Source organism: Lindgomyces ingoldianus, assembly GCF_010093535.1.
Source record: "Lindgomyces ingoldianus strain ATCC 200398 unplaced genomic scaffold BDR25scaffold_1, whole genome shotgun sequence".
NCBI lineage: Eukaryota > Fungi > Ascomycota > Dothideomycetes > Pleosporales > Lindgomycetaceae > Lindgomyces > Lindgomyces ingoldianus.
The window spans coordinates 1,181,819-1,209,439 of record NW_022985162.1 but is presented as its reverse complement, the minus strand read 5'-3'; the positions used below and the strand labels follow the sequence as shown (position 1 = coordinate 1,209,439).

Sequence of the window (27,621 nt, the reverse complement as noted above, 5' to 3'; positions counted from 1 at the left end):
GCTCTACCATAGCGCTACCTCCTTTATGGATGCACAAGTAGCACGAGCTTGTCAAGCAGTTTGGGCCGTTAGCCCTAGGATGGAGAGTGAATGGCATACCTCATTCATTCCAATGCACTCCTCCATCTGGCCTGACCCTTGGTGCCCTCCCATTTTCACCCCAGGGATGACAAAGCAACCTTAGCCTCCCGAATGAGACTAGGGATACCCACCTGCGAGTCAAAAAAGTGAGTTATCTGCTATTCGGAGCTTCTGTTTCTTTTGGGAATGGGCTGCTTACGGGTATGAGCAATAAACATTCTCTATTTCCTTGCCAGATTCAATAGTCAATACACTATAATTATCCATGATATCAAAGAGAGTGGCAATGATATTCAACTATACCAGTTAGAGATATTAAAACAGCAACGCTATTCCACCATTAGCCATCTTTCAATATGCCATGGTCGGATCTATGCTTTCCGCAATTGTAGATTCATGTCCGTCCTCGAAGCTTGATCATCGTCAGCCCCTAATTCTGGAAGATACTTTGCATAGCTGAGACTCACCATGGAGCCCTTCAATTCACTCTCCAATTCGTCCACGATAGAGCCTTGGCCATCAGGATCATTTTCGACCAGTATCGCTTGGAAGCTGTGAAGCTATTAAGAGCACCAGAGTCATGAGGAACTGACTCAATTGCTAAAGGAGTGGGATACGGAGCAGTAGTTTCATGTATATGAGCAAGTGGTGGAGCTCGGAGAGCTCCGTAGCTGCTAAAAGAAGCATTCCCGCGGTGGGGGAATCAAAAGCTAGGGAAGCACTTTGGCTCGTCCTGAAACTGAGTAAAACTATCGCTAAGTGGGATTCCTGATTAACAAAGTGAGTGCTAGCCCAGCCTGTGTGCGGTCACCTAATCAGTAGCATTTCTTAAAGGCGAAGGCATTCCACCAAATAATGCAAAAGCATAGCCACCCTGCCTTCTTGACTTTCAGATGCTTTTTTAGAGGATGGTGGTAGCACAATGCCGTATATCTTCGTATGATCTGGTATCAAAACAGAGAACATTGCTAACTATGCAAGAAATCTTAGCAACCGAAGGGATTACATCCTATATGATAGCATGTTATCGCATACTACGGGATGTAATTAGGATATATTTAATATGTTAACCTTCTTGCTAGAATTAAGGCAAATGTCAATAGGAACTAGGTGTTAGTGCAAATAATATGTTTCTATAGTTTGGTTGGAAGGAACGATATATAGTAAAAAGAATCTAGAGAAATCTCACTGTTGAGTAAGCAATACAAAGAAGATAATGAGCCCCTCATGAAGTACGTTGTAAAGAACCTTCACAATCCACAATCTCTGACATCCACACAAATTTCGCTCTTCAACCCATCAACGATCTTGTTCTGCCCCATGGAGTAAATCCGGGTATTAAGCACTTAGATTTTCCAGGTAGATACCCCTGGTAGCTCTGATTGATTCACCGTGGAAATCCAGGATGTTCCGCCCTCGAAAGCGTGGTCATTGGCTAGGACAATTCAGGGCAGTACATCTAGGACGATCAAGACATGGCACGTTCCTAGAAATATATTAGCGTAGACCAAATTCGCATCGCATGGCCTTTGGAGGAAAGTCATAAAAGGATTAGGAGACATATATTGATTGGTATTCAGTCAGACCACGGGGCGAGATATCTATGGACTCACCTTGCTGTGACGCTGGCGTTTGATTGGTCGGGACGTTGACTGCATGATTGGCCAACAACCCAAAACTGGAAGTACGTCTTGTACTTCGATCGTGCCAATGATACACTTTCCAAAGCTGAGGTTCACCGGTCCGCATTTACTTAGCATCTTAGATTGTGCATGGAACGATTGACTGCATGAGCTCGCATGAAGGACGCAAGGCTGGCGAACCACAGGGCCGTTTCCAGGAGGCTTTGGACATCCTCCAGGTGCCAACTCATCTAACATGTAAGCCTCTCACAAGCAGGGCGAACTGCCAGCTCAACTCTAGAGCCTCATTCTGCTTCCCCGCGAAAGTGGACAGGATAAAATGGCGGTAACGGGAATGTGCCATTGCTGGCCATAGTCAATGCTCTCTATTCTCTGGCCGCTCAATTATGTCTATTAGCGAAAATTCTACTCTGCTTGCTCCTGCGCGCGATCACGACGGACCGGATGAACTACTCGACGGGCATCCGGATCGATTGGAGGACTTGGCCGTGAGTTCATATGACAAATCGTAAGCTCAATCGCTGCAAACCATCTTTTCATAGCGCAGGAAATTGACCTGAACAGACCGTATACCGATCAAAAGTTTGTTGCTCTCGATGTTGGTCCTAGCCAAACCCGCTTCCTTGTGCACCGCACACTTCTTGAGCAGAGTCCAGTTCTCGGCGCAAAACCCATATCATTCCTATGGGGTGACAAGAGCATTACGGATGTGATCCCACTCCCTGACCTCGACGAGTCCACTGCACATACCCTCGTACACTATCTTTACACAGGGATGTACCAAACTTTGCACTCGTACAATCTAGAAAAGGACGGATTCGTCCACGGATATAAGCTTGGAACTTGCGTCTATTGTGCAGCAACACGTTATAAGATCCCGGGCTTGGCGGACCTAGCAAAGGATAGGATCACTTTCTTCGGAGAATCATTGTCGATCCTTGAAGTACTGAGCGTTGCTCGGGAGAGCGCTTTCCCAGTGCTGCCTGAGGAGGAATCATGGTTTCCTGCATACCTCGAAAACGCGATCAGAGGAGCGTTCTCCAAGGACCCAGAGCTATTCTCAAAGCCAGACTTCTCGGATCAAATCGAGGGCGATCGTAGGTTCCGCCAGGTTGTGATGAAGGCAATTTTAAACACATTTACGAGAGGCCCACTTGCAGCGAACGAACGAGGGCCAGAACCATCATATTCGGCCGGAGAGTCGATTGTCGAACCATCCTCGACCGGAGTAAGACGCGATTCTAGAATTGCAGAGATACCAAAAGCTAGTGAGGTAGGTAAGACTAGTGAGGATCATGCTAGCGGAGTGGCCCCGCTGAGTGACGCTACCCAATTGGTAGAGGTTGGGAAAGATATTGAACTGGATTTTGAAGCAAACGAACCGGCCGTGGAAGTGCCAGCAAAACCAGAGCCAGTTACAGATGAGACAGGTTGGGCCAGCAGCAAAACATACCAGAAAATGGGCAAGAAACCAGAGAGCGTAGCTGGCTCAGAAATTGATCCGGCCCCGAAGGAGGCAGTTCCAGTGGCATCAACGCTGGAGACGGTTGTGGAGCAGGGAAGTCCTAGTTTGAGCGAAGCCAATCCCGTCGTGGAAGAAGCAGGCGTTGCGTCACCTAGGCCGATGACAGATGAAACCATGACGGTAGATGATGGGGGGCCAAACGATGCTCCTTCGGGCTCTAAGAAGAGCAAGAAGAAAGATAAGAAGAAAAAGAAGAGTCAGGGTGCGGGTACCTCTGTCGCCGTCGCCTAAGACCCTTGAATAAGTTTCAGCTCAGAAGAGGAAGAAGGGAAAGATCGTAGTCGCTCGTTTATCGTAGAAGGGTTATTTAAGGATCGTTTAACTGTGTCTGCCCATTTCCACATGTAGCTTGCCCGCGTTGATGTGAGAACAGGATAGTCGTACAGATACTATGGAGTGGGAGACTAGAAGACTTCGGAAGACGCGAGGCGCTCGTACAGTAAAGTCGTCGGACAGGAGAGTTGTGGTAATGTGAGACGGTTACCACGTGACCTTTAAGTTTAACCTATGGACAGATGACCTGACAGGGCCTAGCACATGGTGCAGCCAGAAGTTCCCTTAGGAAATCTGAGGTTGAACTAGTCCCGATAAGGTGTGCCCTTGGAATAGTGCTTTAACCAGTGTCCATCGGCGAAACTTAAGCTGTCTGCTTCACTTCCAAAGCCTAATTCGATCACGTGCCAATCACCTATAAAGGCGGATAAGATGTGGTGAAAGCTTTCACAGCGAAACATCTGCTGATTATCGTGCCTGGAGATGGTCAAGGCTACCAGTAGCGAAAGCAGCCATTCGCGTGATTGAGCCAGGGCCAATTGAACCTGTAATCAAAATTTTCGATCGCGTGACTAACTCCCACATGATAGGTAGTGTTGTAAGGGTTAGACAATTGTCAGGCTCTAAAGGAGCAGGAAGCCCAGGAGGGGGGAGGCTCAGGAGCCCAGAATATGTCTTCCAGAGCAGAATGAGAATGGGGGCAGTCTATGGTTGATAGCTACGCCTTTGCTTACGATTTACCGAGTTCCCCTTATGTCATGTCTATTGAATCTGTTTGATTCTTCCAGCTCACCAGTTATCGTAACGCGCAATGTCGCCGAGCAGTAAGGGTTCGCACGAGGGGAGTCCTTAGTACCACGTTTCCATTCTAGCGGGAGATAGACAAGGCGAAACGGCGAGCGGGGAACAAGCCTCTGTTGCTGAACGTCTAGAAAGGGCGTGAGATCTCTTTAGAAAGGATATTCAGGGGAGAACAAAAGGTGCTCGGCGGCACGAGACAGTTATGTAGAAATGAAGGGATGGCGTTGAGCTTCAACCTCAAGCAGACCGTATCTGCCCTTGTCCATGCAACACAAGATAAATGAGGGGTATATCCCGCAGTTCCCGCTGCGGGGTTCGCACCTAACCATGTGCTGTAAATTTTTTGACGGATCAAGCTAGACTCGGGAAGGAAATAAAGCCAAAGCTCTACTTAGGCTAGCTAAAGCGTGCTGACCAATCCATCAACAATCTTCACAGTGCCTCCTACCAATGAGCATATTGGTTATTGTGTCGCAAACCTCGCAAGGTAAATCCGAGTTAGACATTGCTAACACGGCAAGTAGAGCTTCTCTGCGACGGAATAACAACATTGGGCCGTGTTCCTTATCCTTTAAAGATAAACATAACGTAGGTAAAGGAACATGGCACGCTATCCGCGGGTCAAGTGTAGGCTACAGCTACAAAGACTACGCATATCTTGGAGAGAGAGCAGTTAGTCGGGCTGCCGGTGTAGACAAGTATTCCAAAATTAATTTCCGCTAACTGCAGCATCTCATCACCTAGAAATATTCTACGGGGGTTATGTTAAGACAAATGTTAGCATTCGGTTGGAGTTCTCTTTAATTCTAGCAAGAGGTTTAACAGATAGACTCTGCTCTAGCTATGCTCCGTGTTGTGCGACAGTGTGCTGTAAGTGTAGTCATCTAAATGTGAAGTGAGGTTAGTGAGAGGGTGTTCGTAAGTATGTTGTCTACTGGACCCTGGGATAACATTCAAGCTAACAACATACAACATCAAGATGTACTTTTTGAAATCTCATAGCTTAGCGGAATATATAGATTCCGACCTGATACTTAGTTGTTTATACCTTCTTGGCACATCCTTGATAGCCCTGTCCTCCAAATCTAGACATCTATTCCGCCTCTTCGCTTCTCTCCTTCTCCCTCCAAAATTTCCGCAACTCTCTTGGTCCCAAATTTCTTCACAGCCTCGTAGTACACGTCGGCAACCCCCTTGCATGCCGCGACTTCAAACACATTTCCCTCCGTCGCACACTGATTGTATAAATCCGACTTAAAATTGTTATCAATATTTGCTTTGGCCGAGCTCGTAAAACGACTCTGTATCTTGTAATTGCGGTAGCCAAAGTCGTGCCGGTGACAGGATGGGAGGAAATTGAAGCCAAGGGGGTTGTCTGGGGAATCAGAGCAGCCGTCGGAGCTCCATTCCAGGGTAGAAGGGTCCTTTGCGTTGCGGGCGGCTTCAAATTGGGAAATGGTGGAGGAGAAGAGCAATCGGTCTGTGGCTTGTTGGATGGTTTCTGCGCGAGGGGAAAGATTTTTGTTGAGCGGTGCTGTAAGAGCGAGGGATGTGAGCCCTAGAATAGACACAATGGATAATTTCATGTTGAACGGTAAGATTGGTGAATGAAGCTTGCGAAGGATAATGAAGCAACTAAGTCTGCCCGCTCCAAGTTTCCATCATTAAACAAGATGCCACTCCTCACATTTATACTCAAACATCTACCACTCACCTTCCCAAAGCTGACCTCTTTACATACCCGCCTATTGAAGTGTTCTATCTCCGCTCCCAATAATCCTGAGCATGACCACCGAGGCTACAATTCCATTCGTTACTGTTACGAGAAAATCTAGTTCAGGGACCCGACTTCCATATTGCAAGTCCACAAAAGTCGCAAGAGCTTTAGGTGTGAGGTCCCTGGCATGACCAGATGCTGAGATTTGATTGGTGGTGTGGTCCGGTGGTGTTGAGAACTAAGAAAAGTGTACCCCACCTTCCCGAAACGGGTGTAGATCCGCCGGGGCTCGTCTTTGGCATGCGAAGAATACGATACGGAGAACCACCAGAAGGGTGGTGATGACATGTTTATATTGAGCTCGGCTTTGCCCGAGTTTCTTGGTCGTGGCTCGAATGACCACTCCTAAATTCCAACGGATACAGTCAGCCCTCATTCTTCCTCGAGTAATAATGCGGAACTGGTCTCGCAGATCTCATCTACCATTTGTAGCGGCGTTAGACCTTCTAGGAATGAGGTTTACTTAGTCATTCTTCAGATGGAAAGCGATCGGTTGAGGAGATTAGTCGCATCTTGCTTTGTTCTAGATGTCGGTTCTTTCTTCTGAGATCGGGTTTCTGGTGTGACATTTCAGGAGAGTCAGCCCCTAACAGAGATGAGTGAATGTGTCCTCTATTACAGAGAATACAACTACAACCGAAGGTTTCTTGGTGCTTCAAGTACGCTGAGGGTGTGCAACATGTGTTAAAGAGATGGGATGACGCTAGAATGGTCTTGCAAGGGCGCGCGAGACGAGAAATTAGAGACTTAGCACCCTTCGTCGTGTGCCCTGTGCATGGTCCCTTGTCATCTCGTAGATCTTTGCGTTTATCTACGTGGGTACAGCATCGGTTGGCCTCAAGTGTGAGAATTGATTCACTCCATTACGTAATTCCATGTCCTGCTACACCTGTGTCCGAGTGCATCTCATTTTCTATTGTCGCCTCATCCATACTGCAGCCGAATAGACTGCCTACTGGCGGCTTCGGATGGCTCTAGTTCGACGGGATCAAACAGAAGAGTGTGGGTCTGGGGTGGAGGAGACTTATGGTCAGGACGCCAACGGAACGAGCGGTACATGGCCTGTAATTGACTTGACAGGAGATCTTCGGCAATATAGAAATTGAAACGGCAATACAGACCTTTGCACAGTAGTTACAATGGGGTCCTTATATGTTTGAGGTGTGTGAAAAGAAAAGAGTGGCAATGGTGTACTACGTTGACACAGAATTATTCTAGGTCGAGAGGGGCCTGCAGATGAGCAGAACAGGGGGCTTCTTGAAGATAGTATGCACGTAATAGATCATCAATGAGTTTCCAGCCTTTTCAACCAGAGGAGTTTGGAGTTTAGGAGTTGCAGATTGTGGTATGGCTGCGTGGGCGGTGTAATGAGAGCGGCGGCGAAGACAAGGCACACACTTCTTCATCAAAAACGGAAAATGCCCGGCAGGGGTGATAGCACTGCGGCTTTACTCTACCGTTGCCAGTTACTTTTAGAATATATCTAGGAGCACCTCTGCAGATACGAGTAGAATCGAGACGCACTCCATGGTGATGCTGAAGGTCTTAATATGCTCTTAAGAATAAATTATCAATTGTCAAAGTTTGTTGAGGTCTAAAAGGGTTACGCAATGTCCAAGCCAGGTTAGAAATTCGGAATTTGGGATGATTACTGCTCGTGACGACATCTTTATTCCTCACCGGAGGACCCAATGCCAAAGCCAGAAAGAAGCAATAGGCTATCTGAATTTGTTTTCAAGAGTGGGGTGGGCGAACGTGAGAAATCTCTAGCAAACAGATGTAGGACGAGCCAGGTGGTTCCTCCTAGATAAGATCTCGTTCTTATGCCTAGGTATTGCCCTCACCGAATGAAGGGCTCGATTTCCCGGAGTGTAATAGCGGCCAGAGGAGCGAGTTTCCTGCCGCTGCCAAGTGAGTGTCCACATTTTCTCTATCCTTGTACCGAGAAGCTCACTCTCGCGGATTCTTCTATTTCCCCCGGTCGATCCTACTGCATCCTGTTGCTCATGGTGGAACATGACTAGAGCCTAGTTTGCGATAGAAATGAACATCTACTTTATGTCCTCCCTAATTCCAGCAAGATCGCTGATAGATTATATTTGCCCTGATTCTGGTCCGCGGTATACGATAACACGCTGTTGTTCTTTTGCAATTAGTGAATATTTCTCGACCCGACCTGGCTTATGGTCCATTCGACACCATGGCATCGCTTCGTGAGGCGCATCCTTGAGTAGGGTTCTCGCTCAACGGTCTCAGTTGTAATTCTAGAAGGCTGACTCAGCCGGCTCTCATGTCCTCTTCATACGAAGAAGTTTCGAATAAGTCTCCTGCTGATGTCTCCGTATATTTCCCATATCCTTGGACACCCAAGAGCAAATCGTATGCGCACGACTCGAGAATCTACGTGTGGAACTATATGAAACCCCACTTTCAACATCTATCGTAATATCAGCATCGTAAATCTTATAAGAGGCGTCCTTGTAGCATACTGACCTTCAGGTTTTTGTTTCGGTCGCCAGACCTTGCAGACATCCCACTTGATCTCTCTGAGAACACAGCATTTCCATACAATGCTGATACTAGAGCATATGATCATCAGAAAGAGTGCGATGAGGCCGAATATCGCTTCTTTGGACCAGCCGGAGGAATTGATGTTTGGAGGTGTGTTTGAAGCTGAGAATATGATTAGACAATGTGGGTGATGCACCTGTAATCTACATGGGTGCACACGTGGGAGATATTGGTGAAGCTTACGTACCGCTAGTGAACATCCTTTGTTTTGTAGATTAGTTTGGGTAGCAGCGGGTGGTGGAAAATGATCATACGAGAGCTGTTGAGGGACTCAGCCGTAAAAGACTTTGGGCTGTTGAGATGGCGTTCTCCAGTACTGAGCTTTGCAAAAGGGAAGGGTTTTCAGGTAGATAGTTGAAGAGGCATGTGGAAGGACTTTAGCAGGGATGCGCGAGACTTGTGAACCAGCCTTACTGCACGTAAAGAAATATCGATTAAGTAGTGCTAATATTGAGCGAGAACTTGAGACGAAACTCATGGAGGGAATTCCTGGAACAAGCACTGATCTTATATCTTGGGGAGATCTGGCCTGAGGTATGGGAACAGCTCCTTGATCGAAAGAACTACTGCTGCTGCTCGCATCTTGGCAGGCATTGCGCGGCGGTATAATCGGGTCTCGTGTCTAACTTGGCCCGTATCTAGGGGTGTCAACCAAGCCCGGACGTAGAAAATGCCAGTCGTCTCCAGATGACTGGCCTTTCTTGCCAGTACCTTGACGAAAGCGGATTAGAAAATGACACTCCGACTGAGAAAATACAACCGGGAGTCGGGACGGATTCGGCCGACGTGGATGCTAGGCTGGCGTGCTGATAATGGCGTGTTTGGATGGTCCGCGGAATTCGAACGGGAGCGTCGGCGGTGCCAGCGTCGGCGCACCTGGAATTACAAAGGGCTCCCATGAACGGGCTGTTCAGCTGGTTTCCCCGAGATTTTGTCAGATGATCTAGCATAGAATTTATATATAAATTACATACAAAATGACACCAATCGCCATTTTGTGTGGCCGCTGCTTATCTTCTTAATGTACTTTGAATAGTCGTCAAAGCTGATTTTTCCCCACTCCTCTGCCAGATACTGACGTAGCTTCTGTACACAATACTTCAGCGATCGCCAGACATTTTTATTCAGGTTAAGATCTAGTGAGTTTGCATGCCACAACAGCTTCGTGATTCCCAGCTCTTGCTCTGCCTATGCAGTTGCCTTAGAGGTGTGAACTAATAAATTGTCCTCTATAAGGATAAGCTCCTTGTTCTTGTACGTCCTAAGAGCGTCTTAGACTGCTACCACCACAGGTAGCATATCGCAATATACACCTTAGAGTTTAGCTTACCCTTGTTCCACTCTGCATCCTTCTCAACAAACAGCAACAGTCTCTTAATACTAAGAGGGATAATTGCCCAGACTATCTAAGATAAGAAGCCTTTACATTTTAGTATGCAGCAGTCTAGTAGGAACTTCTCCTCTGTTCGCCTTTGAGACAATTAGAGACTGTGGACAGAGGTATCCTAAGCTTCTGAGACATCTCCTTCTGCTTAAAGCCTACCTTTCTAAGGGTCCAGATGCGAACGCGCTCCTTGTAAGCTGACAGTTTGGAGTTTTCATGATTAAGTATGAACTTGGTACCTCTGGTTGTTAGGAATCAGCTTATAAATACAAGTATCGTATTCGGTATTCCAGCCAATTCCATGCACGGACCATGGAGTGCCTTGCACGGGCCACATCACCAAACTGCGGACAGTCCGTTCATGATAGTGCCTTGAATGCCCGAGAGGACGGGCACATAATTGGCCCAGGGTAAGCCCCTGGCGAGGCTATTTCACAGCCACTGGTGGTGCGTATGCGCGGTAGGCCGGCTCAGCTGAATTTGTTGCGCGGCCTCCTGGCTTGGGCTCCGGACGAACCGCCAACATCCGGGATGCCGATGCATATTGAGTGAGACGCAAGATTCTGAAGCGCGATCGGGGGCTTCAAGTATCCACATTCCGAGCATTCCTCTAGCAGGCAATTCGTCCGGTAGGGCTGGAGTATCTAATAGCTGTTGGCCGTTCGGATTACGATCGATGCGGCGAATCATCTAGTCTGCTGAAGATCGAACATGAAGGGAAGGAAGAGAAGGTGGCAATTGGACACTGCTCTATGGCCAGGGAAGCTGATATGTACCGAAGCTGCTCGGCCTTGGAGCTAGTCGTACAAGCTGGAAGACTGGGTGTTAAATACCATCATAAGAAATACACATTTTTGTTAAGTGTCATTTGCTCTCCATCCTTGCGGAGTAGAATACGTATCCTGCTGATGCTTTCAACAGTCTTTAGATCTCGAAGTTTCTGAGCATTGAAAGTATGTGGCCTCGAAGACTAACGCGAAACTCCGCATTCGACAGCAGGTCAGTCCGAGGATGTGACAGCCTTGTTTAATGACTCGGGCTTACCCTGAGGCTGCACCTTCGCCCACTGAAGCCTGTATTCCTTCCAATGCAATCTGTGAACAATGTGACACTTCCACTGAAGCTAATGTTTGAAAAGGTGGCCTTGACTGATACACCTATGAGACTAAATAAGGCTCGCTTTAACCAGTCCGGGGTGTTAGGAATCATGATCGCCGCTGTACCTTTGTACAATTACACGAGAGTTGAACCACTTGGTGACCATACTTACCGTTCGTTAACATTCCAACATGTCAGCATTGAACCGCCCTTCAGATTAATGCAAGATTTCTCGTCATATATTGCACAGCTGATGCGAGGAGCCCTAGCGTGAAGCGAGGTAGTGACTGTAGGTCAAGGCGTCATAAAAGCCGACTGAATTGTAAATCTTGTTCCATATTATCTTTACGAGAGACATTGTCCGAGGCTAGGAGATGGAATGCAGTTGGATTAACAAAGTGAGAGCCAAAGCGTTTCGAGGGGATGGCTATTTAAAAGGTCATCTTAGTGAGTGGCGTCGAATGCGACTGGCTTGGTTGAGTCTGGTTGTTGCTTACAAGATTCAAGAGAGTTCCTCTGACTCTATTAGAGAGGTTGACATATAGACTGGCTTGTGTAGTTATAAAGTTTCCTGGCAAAGGAACACCAGTGTCGGAACCCGCAAATTTTAAAGCTCTAATCTGCAATACAATACTAAGCTGTTTTTTAATAGAGCCCAATGAGTGGGGGATTGAATGGAGGTGCGCTACTGATGGAGAGAGGAGAGGTTAAAAAAGTGTCATAATCCAGCCATACCTTTCCCATTCGCTCCCTTGGCATATGTCGGTGATAAGTGTTTTCGTCTGCTTGGATAATCGAAACAACATCCATCTTTATAGGCGGAGAAATATCAGAGGTATTGTGGGAGGTTCCCTAATGAGACTGGGCAAAGTGCGGCTTGCACAGTCGCACCCTCCGGGCACATGGCGCGCTACTGGGTGCGCTTTGGAGCGACACACGAGGGAGACCTGGGAAGAAATCGACCCATCGTGTTAGTTTACATGCTCACTGGACTGAAAACCGAACAGTTTTAGGAGAAAAAGGCGTTCAATCTTCTATGAGATCACTGTATTGGACAGTTACGCATGGTCGTAACGGTAAACTGACCAACTACCCTGCATGCCTCAACACCTTGCTTTCAGAGTTATGGTCATTGAATCTCACCGTTGACCCCCCATCTGCCGACTAGTATGTTGCTGCTGGTGAGCGACGCACGAACGGCGACGTATCCAGAAAGGCCTATTTCATCCAGAAGACCTGTTACTTTTATCATAGGACACCTTTATGGATCTGGGTCCACTTCATGATGGGGAAAGGAGATGCGCCACAGTGTCGGGGCGATCGCCTTAGAGAACCCTAAAGGAATTGACAGTGCATTAGCCAAATTGGCGCTGTCCTCATAAGATGCAGAATCAGATAGAGCGGAAGGGGTTTGAATAAATGGCAAACGAAGAGCAGGGTCTCAAGGATTCAGAATCACCCTTAGCCCTTGACAGGCTTCCACGAACTTGCGGGCAAATACCGTTCTTCGTCAATGAGGGCCGAAAACCAGGATTCCGTCCAGGGACAGCTAGTGTTTCACCACCTTTGCGGCCCATCCCATGATTAAATACCACCGCCTGGTGGGGAGCACAGTAGCGAGGATACCGTCATGGAGAACAATACAAAGGGCACCAAACAGTCCAGGAACGCAGGGATATGACAAACATCTTCTTCCATTCACTACCTAACCAAGAGCCATCATCCCAAGAGTCCAGCAACAACCCTCAGACCACTGCCAAACGGGATGACGTACATCTTGTCAAGCCTAGAAAGTCCTTCGTCTCCATCTCTAGATTTTCAACCAGTCAGCCAATCCATCGATCTCCTTAAAATCATCCCGACCCTCCCAGCGGACAGGTGCGGAAACAGCTTCCAGAGTTCCGCCATATAAGATACATTGCTTCAAACATTATCGACCTCTAAAAAGAATACCAAGACGTGCCCTTAGCTCTCAGCTGCCCTCAGTGCTAGGTGCACGAGGATGGCAGACGCCAGCTAAGTGTAGGCCCAGGGTTTGGGTATAAACAAAAATCCAAAAAGAAGCGAAGAAGTGCCGGAATGGAAGAACGCAAATCCACAGGATATTGCCACGTCTGGTGGGTGGGTTTGTCTTAAGATGCATCCAGCAGACCCTCAAGAATCGAAAGTTAGGGGGTAGTAAGGAGAGTAAGTAGGGCATTAACCTTGCAATCCCAAAAAACACATCACAGGCCAACCATGTAAACCAGAAAATTCAAGCGACATAGGAAAAATGTGCCATGACCCATTCCTCATAAATATTATAGCGCCTGGCCGGGAAGCGGCTTCCGGGCTGGAATAATTGGAGCGTTGGCATTAGGATTCATGGGGCTCGGGCCAGGCGGACTTGCTCGTCGTGCCATAACCTGACTTGCAGAATTTGATCGTGGGCGGCCCATTTGCGGGGGGGGCATGTGCTGCTGGGGACCGCCGCCATAGGGGCCGGGAGACATTGAGCGAGGTGGGCCGGCATAGGGGGCGTTACTGTTGGATCGTGCACGCCCTCCAGGTCCTATGTTAGGAGATATTGGGCGTGGTCCTGGGCTCATCGAGCGAGGGCCTGGGGACATGCGACCATTGGCAGGTGAGAGGGAAGGTGGGTGAGGTGAGCTGCGACCACTGGCGGGGGAGAGCGGGCGTGGCTGGGGAACACCAGGACCCATAGGAGGACCTCGAGGGCGAGGAGGCCCTTGTTGTCGGGGTGGTCCGGTGCGAGGCTTGACGGGGTGTTTGGAAAGACATGTACGAGGGACGACACCCTGTTGTGAACGATCCATGCGAATACAGAGAGCCTAGACGGAGTCAGTTGTAATATCGACGAAGAGGATCCAGAACTTACCCAGCCGTCATCGTACTCATGTAGCATGCGAACCAACTGACCACCACGAAGTTCAAGTTCGTCCTGCATAGAGGGCTTGAAGTCAAGTTGGACGCGGTGAACATTGTTAGGGGCAGGGGCAAGGGCGGGACCATTAGGAGATCCACCGGCGACAGCGACTGGGGGAGGGCCGGTGGGAGCTGGGCCAGGGGAAGCAGGAATATCTTCTGTCCAAGATGGGCTAGGTGGAATTACGCCGGATTCTGACTTGATGCTCGGGGGAGGTGGAACTTCCCTACGCACAACAGGAACAGCGGCCATGGCAATGGGCGCAGCTGTGGGAGCGGCCTCTGCGGCAGCAATGGCTGGAGCAGGGTTGCCGAAATCATTCAGATGACCGCTGGGACCAGGAGCGTAATTGGCAGATTGGGGAGTGCTAGGAGCGGTCGCTTGAGGAGTCTCAGTTGCAGCGTGGTTACCAAAGGGGTTCTGTGGAGGGCTCGGAGATCTCTGTTGAGGCTGCGGGTCAAGGAAGGGATCGGTTGGAGGCGCACCGGCATTTGCCGCCCCAGGTCGTTCCCAAGGGCTAGCTGGCTGATCATTCGGTGATGGGGTGTGTTGACGGGATTGAGGAGGAGGTGCTGCAGCAGCCGCAACGTTCAACAAGTTTCCACCACTCTTGCGGTTCTCTTCATAAGTAGGGGAGAATTGGGTGACCGGCCGAAGGCTGAGACGAGGTGCGGTTGACAAAGTTCTCTGCGTTCGGATACTGGGAGCAACTACGACTGGAGGCGGGGGAGCGTTTTGCATGGCAACCTTTTCATCCTCCACCTTCTTTTGGGCAAGGGCCTTTTTCTTGCGGTGGTACATGAAAAGGACAAGACCAAGGATACCAGCGATTCCCAGGAGAAGACCCAATGCAAGACCGGCCTTGGCACCACCAGACATACCAGTGCTCTTTGCAGCCTCTGCGGTTGACGTAGCCGAAGGGGAAGTAGTAGCAGCAATTGCTGCTGCTGTAGCACTAGACAAGATTGGAGACGAAGTAGCGACCATTAGCGTCGATGCGACGTGAGTTGGTGAGGACGTCTCAGTCTCTTTTGCGTCGGAGGATTTCTTCGTAGCAGTTGCCTTCTCGGAAGTTCCACCTGACTTGGCCTTGGACGTAGGCTTTGCGTCGTTTGCGGTGGAAACTTGCACAGGCACACCAACAAGAGTTGCTGGGGCCTGGGTAACCCATACGGCATCACCTGAAAAGGTCTTTGGCATGGTCTTGATTACAACGGAGACGACGGTCGCGACATTGTTGTTCTGGTTCCTATTTCGCGTGTTAGGAGGCTGTTCTGGCTGTTGTTGTGGGTTGGGATCCACATGCTCATGGCGATGGTGCTGCCGTCGCACCAAGTGCGCTCCTCCATGGTGAGGCATCGTTCCTTCCAAATCGAGAATTGCTACTCGAAACCTCGCCAAACAGATAGAGTGCGGTTGTCGAGCTTATGTGTCGCGTTGCGACGAGATTAAGAGCGACTCAAAGCAGGCGCGTTCGACTTCCAAGATGTGACTGCCTTAGTTCGTCTGAATTCAATTTGTTGCTTCGATTGAATAATGTTATTCGATTATCGTATTATTCTGGTGGTGAACAATCGAAAGCGACAGAAGAATATATATAAGGCTGGTGATGATGTTGATCGAGGGAGGCCGATGTTGCGATTTGCTGCAAGAAATGTAGGTAGCTCTAGAAGCAGGCTCTGGCTTCACGCGACTCGGTCGGAGTATGTTGATATGGTGTGTACTAGGCACTAAACAGAAAAGAGTGAATTAGGTGGGTGAAAAAAGAGTGAATGGCGACGGCTGCAGTCGATGAACGAAGGACGAACGACAGCCTGGTCGCGAGTAGGGCAAATTGAAGCAATTGGGGGAGAGCGGCGAGGAGGAGTGAAGATGGGTGAGAGTGGTGAGAGCAGCGGACAGGAAACCAGCTGGGCCGTTTCTTCGTGTGCCTGCAGGGCCAAGCGCCCACTGCTGGCCCGTGGGCCGATTCATCATTTCACCAACACCCCTAGCCGCTGCTTGGCCTCAGGCACAGCGCCGGTTTGATTGGTCAAGCAATTTAATTTCCCGGTACGGTGATGACCTCGTTCTATTTTGATTCGTGTGGTGTTTGCCTTGCGCAAGTTCATCGACACCACCACCCCTCAGCCTTCCTCGAAAATCTTGCTCTTATCCCCCTTATCGAAGCTATCGCCCATTCCCCGGGCGCGAGCTGCAGCTTCTCGGAACATTGTGAAAGCTGGCTTATGCAAAAAATGACTTCATCTCATGGTTCGGGAGAGTACGAGGTGGCTGATACAATGCACCAGCCATTTCTCCACGATAATCTCGCATTCCACGCATCTCCCGGGCCTTTTCAGACTCAGCCTCTGCATCGACAAGCGGCGAAAGGAGCGTGAAAACCGACTTGGGAATTGTGCGTTCCGTCATTAATAACTCTGTTAATTTGTGCGCAGGAGTCAGAGTGACATAGGCCGCGCGAAGGGAGAGAGCTGTTGGCCGCCTGGCCAGCGCTGGAGCTGCTTTTAAATTTGAACTAGAGGAACGTCGAGTCGCAATTTCAACAATGACGAGCGCTGCAGAGGCTACCTTTGATAAATCTTCATTGTTGTTCGTTGATCGATAACCGCGACTGAAGCAAGTATTCCCTAATTCCATCCAAGCTGGTTCCTCTCAAGAGACCTCTCGTTTTGAAGTGGTTGGATGGTCTCGTCATTAGAACTTCGAATCGATCAGAGTGGAATGTACAGAACTGCTACTGACTCCAGACTTCAATCATTGACGAAGACAGAATGCAAAGACCGCTTTCATCTTGCTCAACTCAATGCTGGACTGAGGACGCTACTAGAATAGGAGGATGTATCTTTTGTCAAGGGGCGAGAAGACCAGTGCCGTGGGAGACTGTAACAATGGTCTTCTCCCAGTGTTGCATGCTTATGAAACATGTATATTAAAATTATATTTCGCATTGCACGCCGAAACAGTTCTCGATTCTGCAGAACCTTAAAAAAGCATGGGGTGGTGCTAAGCTCGGCACTCAATTTGCAAAACTCCCCCCAAAAAATATGTCAACCTTTACATCACAAACACAACAACATCGCCACTCGTGAGAGGTCTGAAGGATGCCAATAAACAACAAAAAGACATGCCCACTATCAGAATCGAACTGATGACCTTATCATAGCGGCTACTAGTGATACGCTCTACCACTGAGCCAAGCGGGCTGGAAATTTCCACCGCCATTACAACATGAATTAACTTTGGGGCTTTTATTTTTACCTATATAGCCGTATATAGTTCAAATTGAACATAGCTCTCAAACATCTAAAAGAAGATTTCCCGGAGACAATAAGCGGGGCTTCGGATCTTGAGCCAACCAGACTACTCACCGCTCTACCCAGAACTCCACCGAGACATCGCGTCATCGACAGAATAAATATGACCTAGACATACTGGAGAAAATAATATGATGCAAAATTTTGCCGCTCCAGAAGCGATTATAATTTCCCTTAACCAGAACCGTTCGCTACTACACGTCCTGCCTGGAGAGGGCAGGGGCTGAGAACGAAGTCCGAACCTTCGCCCAGAAAACTCTACTGCCATTACCGTACGGAGGAATCCACACTCTATCCACATTCTAATACCTACTCCAAGAGGCCCCCAGTTTTATCTCCATCTATTATTGACAAACTTGGCACTTATCGTTTCTGCTCACATGATGCACTAAGTTTCAACCGAATCTCTCTCACTAACCGATCTTAGAAAGGAAAGTGCCAAGCGAGGAAATCTTTCCATGTTTCGAAAGAGAGGATCGAACGAAACAACTTTATTCTCGCATCATCTCCAGACGTTCTTTTAGAAGGATAATTGTTTTAGCAATGGCAATAAAGGCTTCTATTATCGGATTGTCCAGTTTGAGACGTCAAGCGCTCAGTTACTACTTTCCTATTCATCTCCCACTTAAATCCGCGGCCAATCCAATCGAATACTCATTTTATCAAATTGACATGATATCCTTCGCACTTCACAACCACCCCCCATCAACCATCTCCACATGAATTCTCTATCAACCTACCACTGTCCTCTCCTTTTTTTATGGCCATCCCCATCATTTCCATTTAACAAGGATGTGGCACGCCATCTAGGTCCAGTTAGCCCTCACTCTCATCATTGGAAGTTATACAACTCACCTTCACACCCATCGTTAGTCCAATGCGCACTAATCCAACAATCCCAACCAGGAATATAATCCCATTTACAATTCCCCGAGATACACTTGCCCTCGCTCCAACACCTGACGCCAAATCGCTCTCCGACCTGGACTGTGCGCTTGCGCTTCTGGTTCCAGCGGTCTTCGTCGCAACCTTGGGCTGATGAGACAGTCGGGTGGAAGTTGCAGTATTTGTCGCGGACCTGGAGCGCTGAATATGCTTCGGCGAGGGGGTTTGGGGAAGTGATTGGGGAGGAGAGGGCTAGAGGGAGGAAGAGGAGGGCTGTTGTGGTAAGTTTCATGGTGGAGGTTGGAATGATTGGGTTTTGGCGTAAGGTAGGGAAGTTTGGACCTTAAATATCAACGCTTCAGAGGGCATATTTGGACGGCTTCACAGGAGGATTTTATACCTCATACTCTTAGTTTCTTTCACCTCCTGCCAAGATCTTCATCATCATCCTGCTGATGGTCTTCCCTCAAGCCAAGCTCATATAGATTGGAGTTCAAGCAAGTTTTTAAAAAACCGCAACCCAACAGCGAAACCCATCTTCAAGAACCCACCAACCAAAACCAACGATCCTAGACGGAAAGGCAATGCGCCAAACATTGTGGTGCCATACGGCTGTTCGGGGGGTGTAGCTAAGGCTTTGTAGTGTGGAGAGAAGGATCTGGATCTAATCAACACAAGCCCTAATCTCCCGATCTGAAAAGAGTACACAAACGCGAAATACGAATGCACAGTGTGACGAACTAAGCTAAACAGAGAAACCTGATTATCGCATAACATTCCCAAAGTTAGGGAGCGGTACGTGCAAGATTACCTCGCTTAGTCTCCAGTTAATATATGGTTGATTGCAGCGCCAAAATCATGTTACATAAACAGAGATATTGGTAAGAGAAAATGGGTTCTAGCTTAGGACATGCAGAGTCGTCCATATAGGTTTCAGCTACCATGGCTCGTATATTGGGGAATCCCGACTGGTTCGACCTTGGAATTGGAAGTGCCTGACCAAGCAGTTCAATAGTAATATGCGGCTTGAAGTGCTGTATTCGCCCCACTAAAGCTCCCCCCTTTAATCTCAAGACCGGTAGAAGAAACCTTGAGGAAATCGGAATATGGACACTGGGTAGGCTGCTGGTTTGGGTTCGTATTCAATCCGACTTACTATAAGTCAAGTCTGTAAGACTTCCACCCAGTCCGCTTCGTTAGATTCCAAATTTCCCCATTCTAATCACTAGTGAAGATGGACATTTCAAATATACTCCGGCATCGTAGCTGTGAAAATTGAAGAAATATACTGGAAAACAAGGTTTATTCCTGATGCACACTTGTATCTTCTAAAATAGCCTCGTCAAATAGCTCGCTCATATTTCTTTACGGTAAGCAGAATATAGTATCACGTACTGTCAAGTTCTGGACATTGTTTTTAGAATACTGTCGCGAAAGAGACTAGAAATGACAAGAAGGATGCGGGTTATCTCCATTCATGCTCTTGAGCGTCTCCTCAGATATGGTGAAGGAGAGAATATCCCACAGGGTCCAGAAACTTCTCTTTGAGTGTTATGCTCCTGCATGGAAGCGGTTGAAGTATCTGTCATAGTTCATTTCGCTTCAAGGCGACTTGCTCAAGGTGTGGCATCGGTAGGCTAAATGCTGAGAGATACCTAGGTCTAGCTTAAGGGGGTCCCGCGACACTGTGTTAAGAATCACCCCATTCACGTGGTAGTTGAAGGCGCAACGCGCTCCAAGCCCCGCCACGTGAATGTCACTGACGTCATCAGACATAGTTTCATCGGAACCTCACCGAGCGGCCTGTGCGTAAGCTTCATCCCACCTTTCCAAGTTTTAGAGAGTCTGGGCCGGGATTAAGAAGGGTGATGCTTCCCCGCTTCGTGTCGCAGAACCCCAAATTCTCTTCTCTCGCTGGTTACAAGGGAGCCAGTTTCGGCAGCGGCAACACCGCTGCGATCACCCCGCTTCTCTTCTTGTATCTAACGGTTGCGAAATATTTTATAGACCTTGATGTTAAGCATCGCGCATCATGTCCATCGCGAATCCTACCCAGTCCGGCTCCGGATTCCTAACCTTCAACTCCATGCCTCCGCGCATATGGCTGACTTCCTCCTCTCCCCATCCACCGGAAAAGGCTCTATTATATTGGAAAGAGGAAGGATTTGACGCGACATACTTCCCTTACACGCCCCACGACCAACAAGGCTACCTCAGAACCTTAAAAGCCCTGCACAATGACTTAGAACTAGGTGAGACCTACGCACTGATTTGCCACGGAGAAGCGGCGAGCGTGGTATTGAAAGCGGCGATTAAACCGATGCCGAAGCTGTGCGCGTTGGTAGCATACTATCCGACCGTGTTACCGAATCCGAAAACCAAGTATCCGAGTTTGTTGCAGATTGTTGTACACATCGCGGGTTTGAGTCAGATCTCTGCGCCACCCGAAACGTGTGAGTGGAAGTGCTATCGTTACGAGCACTGCACTTCTGGTTTTGTAGATCCGGCAGCGAAGCAATATTCGGAGGTCGAAGCGAATCTTGCGTGGAGTAGGACATTGGCCTGTGTGCGGAGGGGCTTCAAGAGGGATGTTGACCTTGAGACTATAGTGGAGGAAATGTGGCGAGGGAAATATGATGTTGACGTGCCGGAACAGGGGAGTTTAGCAGTGGTGAAGAATATGACGCAAGCGAGCCCACACGTTACAATTCTCCCTACTCTAGAAGGAGGGATGGGGAGGAAGAAATTGGAGGAGTTTTACCGCGAGTTCTTCATTCCGAGTTTGGTGGAGGATTTTGACATTCGGTTGGTTTCCAGAACTATTGGTGTTGATAAGGTTGTGGATGAGATGGTGGTGTCGTTCACACATACCGACGAGATAGATTGGATTCTACCAGGAGTACCGCCGACAGATAGACATGTCGAGATCGCCGTCGTCAGTGTAGTGACGGCGAGGGGTGGCAAATTGGTATCAGAACATATGTACTGGGACCAGGCTTCTATCCTCGTTCAGGTTGGACTCCTAGATCCGAAGGTCGTACCAGAGAATATGAGAAAGGATGGCCTTAAGCGATTACCAGTAGTCGGAGCAGAAGCAGCAAGACAGCTAGTCCAGCCCAGACAAGCAAGATATAATGGACTGCTTAAAGAGCACGGACTGATGGAGGGCTTGAATGGTGTGAATGGCACGAACAGTGTAAATGGCGCTTAGAGAAATATTGCTTGGTAACTTGTCAGTTAGTGTCTGAGATCGATATCTGGCGTTGTTTCAGCCAATGAAGCTGCATGTCGGCAATTTGTACTTGTCAAGAACCCAATATTTCCTCCTCACACCTTCCCATTTGCCTTCAGAGTCAAGATTTGGGATTGGGATAGTTTCCCATTCCGTGTCAAAGCCGGCTTCAAAGAGATCCATTTCCACGATCTGCTCATTTGTTAGCTAAAGATTGCTTAGCTGCGAATCTGACTTTCCTTGTTGTATACATCGTAGCAGACCTGCCGATCCGCCCCCATTCCATTGAAGAATCCGAATTTCCCACCTTCTCTATCCACACCTCCTGCTGGATCCAGTAATCCGATTACGTATTCAGTGAAGAACTCCCGAAGCGCCTTGTATTCTTCGGCGAAGGTGTCGAAATAGATGGCGTCAAACAGCTCTCCTTTCTCCACCAAACCGGGCAAGACATCCTGCCATCGCCCCTCGTGAACGACGACACCAGGTTTATCGTACCAACCATGCTCTTTGATCCTCTTCAGGATATCTGGATGAGCCTCAATGATGTGATGGGAGCTCGGACTGTTATCCTGGAAGATGCTGTCGATAATGCCCATCCCATGCCCAACATTTAAGACTCGTAAGCTAGCTGAAGGAAGTAAGAGCTCTGCAGATCGGCGCATGAGTGTGGTCTCCCATTCCATCATTACACCGTTATCAGACCTATCAAGTATCCTGTTACGGTCGAATGTCAAAATTGAAGAGAGGTAATTCGGGTTCTGGGTAGATTCGTCTGCTGCTTCCTGGGCGGTATGTCCTCCCTCCTCAACATTGAGGTCCTCTCTCTCAGCCCCTTCATTAGTTTCCTCAGCTACTTCACCCCCGCCTTCTTCCGAATCGGTATCTCCCAAACGCTGATACTCATCCAATCGGCTCAGCAACAATTCCGCCCTCACGCCGGCATCCACACATAGTTCATAGAGCTCCTTCAGCCCCAATCTAAGCGCTATACAGCCTGGCGTCTCGCCATTGCTATCTAAGTCATTCCAGATTGCTCCGTTCAGAAACAAGAGCCGGATTGTCTTCTCTGCCATCTCCAACTCTTGCCTCTGGTCCGCGCTATTTTCTTGTGCAATTTCTCCGTTGGTAGTCTCTCCATTTGTATGTCCGTTGACCTGTTTCGAAGGCACAAGTGGGGGCACAGGTTCGTTGGGTTCGCAAGCCGCAATCGCAGCATGAAGAGGCGTGAATCCAGTCTCAGTGTCTTGCACGTTCGCGGAGGTATTGCGGAGAAGGTCCCGCAGAGCGCGCACATCGTGGTTTGCGGCAGCTAGGAGCAAGCTTTGCGTTTGCAGGTCGGTTTCGACTTGGAAAGCTGGATCGTCCATCGTGCACAACACACGCGAGAGATTTACGTACTTCTAATGGCGTTAACTGTGTTGTATTAGGCATGTTTGCAGCGGGGTTGTAAGTCTTCGTCTCTCTTGTCGTCCGCAGCCTAATCTGTTTTGGGGCTAAAGTTACACAGTGCAGCTGACATATCAGGACTAAATAAATTTGCATACCTCAACTTCAGGCGAGGAACAATATAACGGGAGTGGCACTTGTGTTGACGTCCCCGAATTCGCCACAGGCGTCTGTTTCATTGAACATGACGCGGGTGACAAAGAAAGCCGCATCCCAAAAATTTAACCTTCTTTAATGCCAAGTATCTTAGCCAAGTAGAGTGGCGAACAAGCTTAAGATTAAGCAGAATTGAGGAAAAAGGCTATTCCATTTTTCTTTGCACGAAGCTATTTACTGTTTTGTTCTCTTATTCTTGCTTGTTCTTGTAACTGGAAGAGTTGTTTAACAAAGTAGGTGAAAGCTCCTCGAAACCTTTGCAGGTTTTGTCTATTGAGAGGAGCTTACTTTGTTACCAACGTGCGCTGGCTCAGAAACAAAGCTCAGCCCCAAAACTCGGAACGAAAAGGAAAACATACCCTAAGCAGGCACTGGAATCCTCCACATCCTGAAGTGATGCAACTATTGTACAAACGCGCCCTTCTCGTGTAGCTTTGGGACGAGGATGGTCAGGAAGAGGGGGGTTGAGGCGACAACATCGGGCCGATATTGCAAGCTGTCCAGGGGAACATGCCGGGCCCGACGAGGTAGTCACTGTTGATTTTAGGTGACATTTATGAAGACTTCCTTTTCTCTGCGATTAGTGCTTCTAAATTTAAAAATAGCACGGTTGAATAAGACAATTCCAAGGAAAATCAAACTATCAACCCGTAGATCATCGCGATATCTTCCTCGCTAGCGTTCATATACCTCGGGGACAAGCGACAAATGCGTCTAGCTTCGGCCCGAGCACAGCCGGCCCAAGATGACGCCATCCACCAGTCATTAGTCAGCAGATATGGAAGTTTGAGAATCCCTTCAAGACAGCAACATCCTGGTCCATTTGAGCCCGAAGTCACAACGCAATGGCCTCAATTCTTACGCGTGCTGCTCCTCGAGCTCTCTGCTTCACTGCGCGTGCTTCTGCTGCCCGCCCCAAACTCAATATTCAACGTCCATCAACGCCCCTCTTACGACGATTCCTTGTCACGTCAGCAGAACAGCCGCGTCTCCGCCTTGGATCAGTAGGCAAGTATTATGTACTTGAGGCTCTTCTACGATTCTAATTGACATGCAGCTCCGAATTTCAAGGCGAAGACTACACATGGTGACATCGATTTCCACGAGTTCATCGGCAACAGCTGGGCGATCCTTTTCTCACATCCCGCGGACTTTACGCCAGTTTGCACAACAGAGCTGGGTGCGTTCGCAAAGCTGAAGAATGAGTTCGAGAAGCGCGGCGTCAAGATGATCGGGCTGGTATGATCCTTTTACTACATGGCTACTGTCTTCATTCTGATGCGGGTTTCTTAGAGCGCGAACGACCTCACGTCGCACGACCAGTGGGTGTCCGACATCAACGAAGTCTGTAATACAAATGTGCAGTTTCCCATTATCGCCGATGCCGACCGCAACGTCGCCTTCCTTTACGACATGATCGCCCAGGATGATTTAGACAACATCAAGGGAAAAGGAATTGCGTTTACGATTCGCTCAGTCTTCATAATCGACCCGAGCAAGAAGATACGATTGGTAATGCTGTATCCTGCCTCTACCGGGCGGAATACAGCCGAGGTGCTGCGGGTCATTGATAGCCTGCAGACGGGCGACAAGAAGGGTGTGGTGACGCCCATCAACTGGACTGCCGGCGAGGATGTCATCGTACCACCATCAGTGTCAACAGAAGATGCCAGGAAGAAGTTTGGCGACGTTAAGGAAGTCAAGCCGTACCTGCGATTTACTAACATCGGCAAGTAGACGTCTTGTACGACATTGTAGGACATGGCAAAATAGACACATGACTCGACGAGGCTTTCCACCCCGGACTCCAACCCTTCTTCATATGATCGTGACGCGGTGGCTCTTAATGATTTTCAGGAACATTGTAGAGACACGATTCACCGGCCGCAACTCCGGGCAGCCAAAAACCTTAGCCGAGACGGTTAGCATGCTCGCAGGTACCCGCCAACAGCCTCTGAACTCAGTGGGCGGGTCTCAGTGTGGCGTTTCCCCAGCCTGCAGTCAGCCGTTAGACCGGGCGATCGCGCACCGAGGCATTGTGTCCACTGCCACTCAGTCGGACACACCCTCGTCCTTGACCGTGCTGTGCGGAGATCCACCCACATGTATCAAGGATGAAAGTCTAAATCAACGTCGTGCAGCTGACTGTATTAGCATCACGATGCTCGCTTGAGAGCCTCAGCACTCGCACCGCCCGGCTGCGACAAATACGACGCAAGATGCGGGATCTGGAGATGGAGGAGAGAGGCGGCTTAATAAGGCGGGGATCCTTCAGGGTTTTGCCGAGGTGCGAGGAGTGCCGATCCACGGCCGACGTGAGCCAAGGCCCGGAAATCTGGAGCGGCGCACATGTTAATCAACGCCTTCACCTGCAGGACGATAATCTTCACGCTTCAGATTCTTCGCCGAATTGTTTCACTCTCCTCCTATACCTTCCTTCTTGAATGCTCTTCTTGATTTGACTCCTCCCCTTTCAAAGCACAACTTGACCTTGGCTGACGCACCCCGCGTCCCCCCAACCCCCAGCATGACCACGAAGAACCTTCTCAAGCCCGAGACCCTGCACTCCACCGAGGGAATAAAGGAGGATGTTGTGGTCGCCTCGAAAAGCACACTCCAGTCGCTGCGAGCGCTGGTCGCCGGCGGTGTGGGTGGAGTGTGTGCAGTCGTTGTCGGACATCCGTTTGATCTAGTAAAGGTGCGACTTCAAACGGCAGAGAAGGGCGTCTATAGTGGAGCAATGGATGTCGTCCGGAGAACAATCGCAAGAGAGGGTCTAGCACGAGGCCTCTATGCTGGTGTGCAGGCGCCTCTTGTGGGAGTGACGCCAATGTGTGAGTTTTGATTCTGTGGCAGCACCGCTAAAAAGCAAATACTCACCATGACTAAGTCGCCGTTTCGTTCTGGGGATACGATGTTGGCAAGCAACTTGTGTCTACCTTCTCTACGGTACAGAACAACCAGTATTCAGTCGCCCAGATTTCGGCCGCCGGCTTCTTCAGTGCCATTCCCATGACCCTCATCACGGCTCCTTTCGAGCGTGTAAAGGTGCTCCTCCAAATTCAAGGGCAAAAGCAGCTAGCGCCTGGCGAGAAACCCAAATACTCTGGGGGCGTTGATGTTGTACGGCAGCTTTACAAAGAGGGCGGTATTCGGTCTGTGTTCCGGGGCTCCGCTATGACACTTGCTAGAGATGGGCCAGGATCTGCAGCGTACTTTGCTACGTACGAGATCATCAAGCGAAAACTCACTCCGAAGGACCCGGCTACAGGGCAGCCAGGTCAGCTCTCACTCTCCGCTGTCATGGTTGCTGGCGGTGCCGCCGGTATCGCCATGTGGATACCCGTGTTTCCAATCGACACCGTCAAATCACGGTTGCAGAGTGCAGAGGGGCGGCCAACGATCAGTGGTACCATCAAAGGCATTCATGCTAGTGGAGGTATTAAAGCCTTCTTCCCAGGTATGGGGCCAGCAATGGCTCGGGCCGTTCCGGCAAACGCAGCAACCTTCTTGGGTGTCGAACTTGCACACAAAGCCATGACTAAGGCGTTTGATCGAGATGAAGAGTAGATCTGAGCAACTAATTGGTCTGTAAGAGAACGGGTGAGGCATATCAAAGTATTATTACGTTTTGGATGAATATTTCTGTTTATCATGATCTGGCACGGCATTTTAGAATTCATCGTCTCCGCCCATCGTGGCCCGCGAAATAGAGATTCCAGCTTCTAGACGAGGGCTGTTGTATATCTCCGAATAAGAATATTTCTATTCATCGACCTTTCTTAGTCTCTACTTTTATTCCGTCACATTCTTCACAAACTTCCACCCCTCTCTTGCTCAGGAATGCAACAACCAAATTTTAGTATTTGCATCATCTGATCCTGGCTTGGGAAACTGCATTCTACAACATAGAGTCTCAAACTGTTTACATATCGAGTCCATATCTCCTTTGTTTGGTTATTTCGCCTTTCGTTCCGCGAACTTAAAATTTGATCCCATCTTCTACCCTCCTGACAACTAGTCCTTTCTCTGCGCCGCACCGCAAACTGCATTCAGCCTGTTTTGATCCAAGCACGAGATTGAACGCCAACTATCCAAAGCATCATGTCTTCACCATCGCACAAACCAAAATCTCCATTATCGCCGCGCCCAGATATGAACGATTTCGTGGATACGGTCTTTTTCGGGGAAGGATTGGCTCGATATGGAGTCTGCAGACGAAGAAGCTGAAGGGCTTCATCGGGGGAGTGGAAGGCAGAATTTTCTATATGAGAATATGGGATTGGGATATGGTAGTGATGCGGAGTGGGAAGATGAGGAGACGGAGCGAACTAGGTCGGTAAACGAGTTTTTCCGGACTCGAGGGCTTAGGGATCCACCACTCAATCCATGACGACGACGACATGGCTTGGTCGAATGTTGCAACTGATCATTCCTTGCGTGCTTATTCGCAACGCAGTAGAGGTAGGCATGAGAGGGAGAGGGGTAGAGCGAGACAGAAAG

At 48.9% G+C, this 27,621-nt stretch overlaps 13 protein-coding genes and 1 non-coding gene across 14 annotated transcripts; 8 read left to right on the top strand and 6 right to left on the bottom strand.

Annotated features, from left to right (window-relative positions):
- Positions 1-25: 25 nt before the first annotated feature.
- On the top strand, positions 26-498 carry BDR25DRAFT_348077 (uncharacterized protein; the record flags this gene model as incomplete). The annotated part of the gene is made up of 3 exons (XM_033694365.1): positions 26-141; positions 176-325; positions 363-498. The coding sequence occupies 3 exons, from the start codon at positions 26-28 to the stop codon at positions 496-498; spliced, it is 402 nt and encodes a 133-aa protein (XP_033554599.1).
- Positions 499-2,081: 1,583 nt separating this feature from the next.
- On the top strand, positions 2,082-3,704 carry BDR25DRAFT_299558 (uncharacterized protein). Its single transcript, XM_033689182.1, has 2 exons — positions 2,082-2,232; positions 2,289-3,704. The coding sequence occupies exons 1-2, from the start codon at positions 2,111-2,113 to the stop codon at positions 3,478-3,480; spliced, it is 1,314 nt and encodes a 437-aa protein (XP_033554598.1). The 5' UTR covers positions 2,082-2,110; the 3' UTR covers positions 3,481-3,704.
- A 123-nt stretch (positions 3,705-3,827) lies between these two features.
- Positions 3,828-5,997, bottom strand: BDR25DRAFT_330420 (uncharacterized protein; the record flags this gene model as incomplete). Its single annotated transcript, XM_033692528.1, has 2 exons — positions 5,560-5,997; positions 3,828-3,885 (listed from the first exon to the last, which is right to left on the bottom strand). The coding sequence occupies exons 1-2, from the start codon at positions 5,907-5,909 to the stop codon at positions 3,828-3,830; spliced, it is 408 nt and encodes a 135-aa protein (XP_033554597.1). The 5' UTR covers positions 5,910-5,997.
- Positions 5,931-7,206, top strand: BDR25DRAFT_348073 (uncharacterized protein; the record flags this gene model as incomplete). The annotated part of the gene is made up of 9 exons (XM_033694364.1): positions 5,931-6,076; positions 6,108-6,195; positions 6,236-6,378; positions 6,417-6,528; positions 6,587-6,605; positions 6,649-6,772; positions 6,808-6,885; positions 6,943-7,018; positions 7,048-7,206. The coding sequence occupies 9 exons, from the start codon at positions 5,931-5,933 to the stop codon at positions 7,204-7,206; spliced, it is 945 nt and encodes a 314-aa protein (XP_033554596.1).
- Positions 7,207-8,253: 1,047 nt separating this feature from the next.
- On the bottom strand, positions 8,254-9,121 carry BDR25DRAFT_3558 (uncharacterized protein). Its single transcript, XM_033695524.1, has 4 exons — positions 8,926-9,121; positions 8,859-8,872; positions 8,594-8,773; positions 8,254-8,537 (listed from the first exon to the last, which is right to left on the bottom strand). The coding sequence occupies exons 2-4, from the start codon at positions 8,869-8,871 to the stop codon at positions 8,389-8,391; spliced, it is 342 nt and encodes a 113-aa protein (XP_033554595.1). The 5' UTR covers position 8,872; positions 8,926-9,121; the 3' UTR covers positions 8,254-8,388.
- A 2,791-nt stretch (positions 9,122-11,912) lies between these two features.
- On the top strand, positions 11,913-13,420 carry BDR25DRAFT_348071 (uncharacterized protein; the record flags this gene model as incomplete). The annotated part of the gene is made up of 10 exons (XM_033694363.1): positions 11,913-12,070; positions 12,099-12,297; positions 12,322-12,461; positions 12,513-12,525; positions 12,553-12,591; positions 12,619-12,690; positions 12,771-12,932; positions 12,968-13,138; positions 13,180-13,320; positions 13,385-13,420. 10 exons carry the CDS (start codon positions 11,913-11,915, stop codon positions 13,418-13,420), a joined length of 1,131 nt encoding a protein of 376 aa, XP_033554594.1.
- Positions 13,229-15,620, bottom strand: BDR25DRAFT_3531 (uncharacterized protein). The gene is made up of 3 exons (XM_033695110.1): positions 15,386-15,620; positions 14,032-15,328; positions 13,229-13,984 (listed from the first exon to the last, which is right to left on the bottom strand). The coding sequence occupies exons 1-3, from the start codon at positions 15,436-15,438 to the stop codon at positions 13,454-13,456; spliced, it is 1,881 nt and encodes a 626-aa protein (XP_033554593.1). The 5' UTR covers positions 15,439-15,620; the 3' UTR covers positions 13,229-13,453.
- Positions 15,621-17,207: 1,587 nt separating this feature from the next.
- On the bottom strand, positions 17,208-17,285 carry BDR25DRAFT_t3. Its single transcript has one exon. It is a non-coding gene; the product is annotated as a tRNA-Thr (tRNA).
- Positions 17,286-17,530: 245 nt separating this feature from the next.
- BDR25DRAFT_348069 (uncharacterized protein) lies at positions 17,531-18,119 on the top strand (the record flags this gene model as incomplete). Its single annotated transcript, XM_033694362.1, has 4 exons — positions 17,531-17,596; positions 17,632-17,764; positions 17,790-17,910; positions 17,975-18,119. The coding sequence occupies 4 exons, from the start codon at positions 17,531-17,533 to the stop codon at positions 18,117-18,119; spliced, it is 465 nt and encodes a 154-aa protein (XP_033554592.1).
- A 60-nt stretch (positions 18,120-18,179) lies between these two features.
- BDR25DRAFT_308626 (uncharacterized protein) lies at positions 18,180-18,573 on the bottom strand (the record flags this gene model as incomplete). Its single annotated transcript, XM_033691025.1, has 2 exons — positions 18,180-18,202; positions 18,252-18,573. The coding sequence occupies 2 exons, from the start codon at positions 18,571-18,573 to the stop codon at positions 18,180-18,182; spliced, it is 345 nt and encodes a 114-aa protein (XP_033554591.1).
- Positions 18,574-20,184: 1,611 nt separating this feature from the next.
- BDR25DRAFT_299554 (NTF2-like protein) lies at positions 20,185-21,604 on the top strand. The gene has a single exon (XM_033689181.1). It carries the CDS (start codon positions 20,314-20,316, stop codon positions 21,490-21,492), a length of 1,179 nt encoding a protein of 392 aa, XP_033554590.1. The 5' UTR covers positions 20,185-20,313; the 3' UTR covers positions 21,493-21,604.
- BDR25DRAFT_207210 (arginine N-methyltransferas-like protein) lies at positions 21,550-22,883 on the bottom strand (the record flags this gene model as incomplete). Its single annotated transcript, XM_033684519.1, has 2 exons — positions 21,550-21,720; positions 21,765-22,883. 2 exons carry the CDS (start codon positions 22,881-22,883, stop codon positions 21,550-21,552), a joined length of 1,290 nt encoding a protein of 429 aa, XP_033554589.1.
- A 1,080-nt stretch (positions 22,884-23,963) lies between these two features.
- BDR25DRAFT_320946 (mitochondrial peroxiredoxin-like protein Prx1) lies at positions 23,964-24,855 on the top strand (the record flags this gene model as incomplete). The annotated part of the gene is made up of 3 exons (XM_033691936.1): positions 23,964-24,126; positions 24,176-24,357; positions 24,412-24,855. 3 exons carry the CDS (start codon positions 23,964-23,966, stop codon positions 24,853-24,855), a joined length of 789 nt encoding a protein of 262 aa, XP_033554588.1.
- Positions 24,856-25,518: 663 nt separating this feature from the next.
- On the top strand, positions 25,519-26,809 carry BDR25DRAFT_3510 (mitochondrial carrier). The gene is made up of 2 exons (XM_033694797.1): positions 25,519-25,952; positions 26,009-26,809. Exons 1-2 carry the CDS (start codon positions 25,646-25,648, stop codon positions 26,686-26,688), a joined length of 987 nt encoding a protein of 328 aa, XP_033554587.1. The 5' UTR covers positions 25,519-25,645; the 3' UTR covers positions 26,689-26,809.
- The last annotated feature ends 812 nt before the right edge of the window (positions 26,810-27,621 follow it).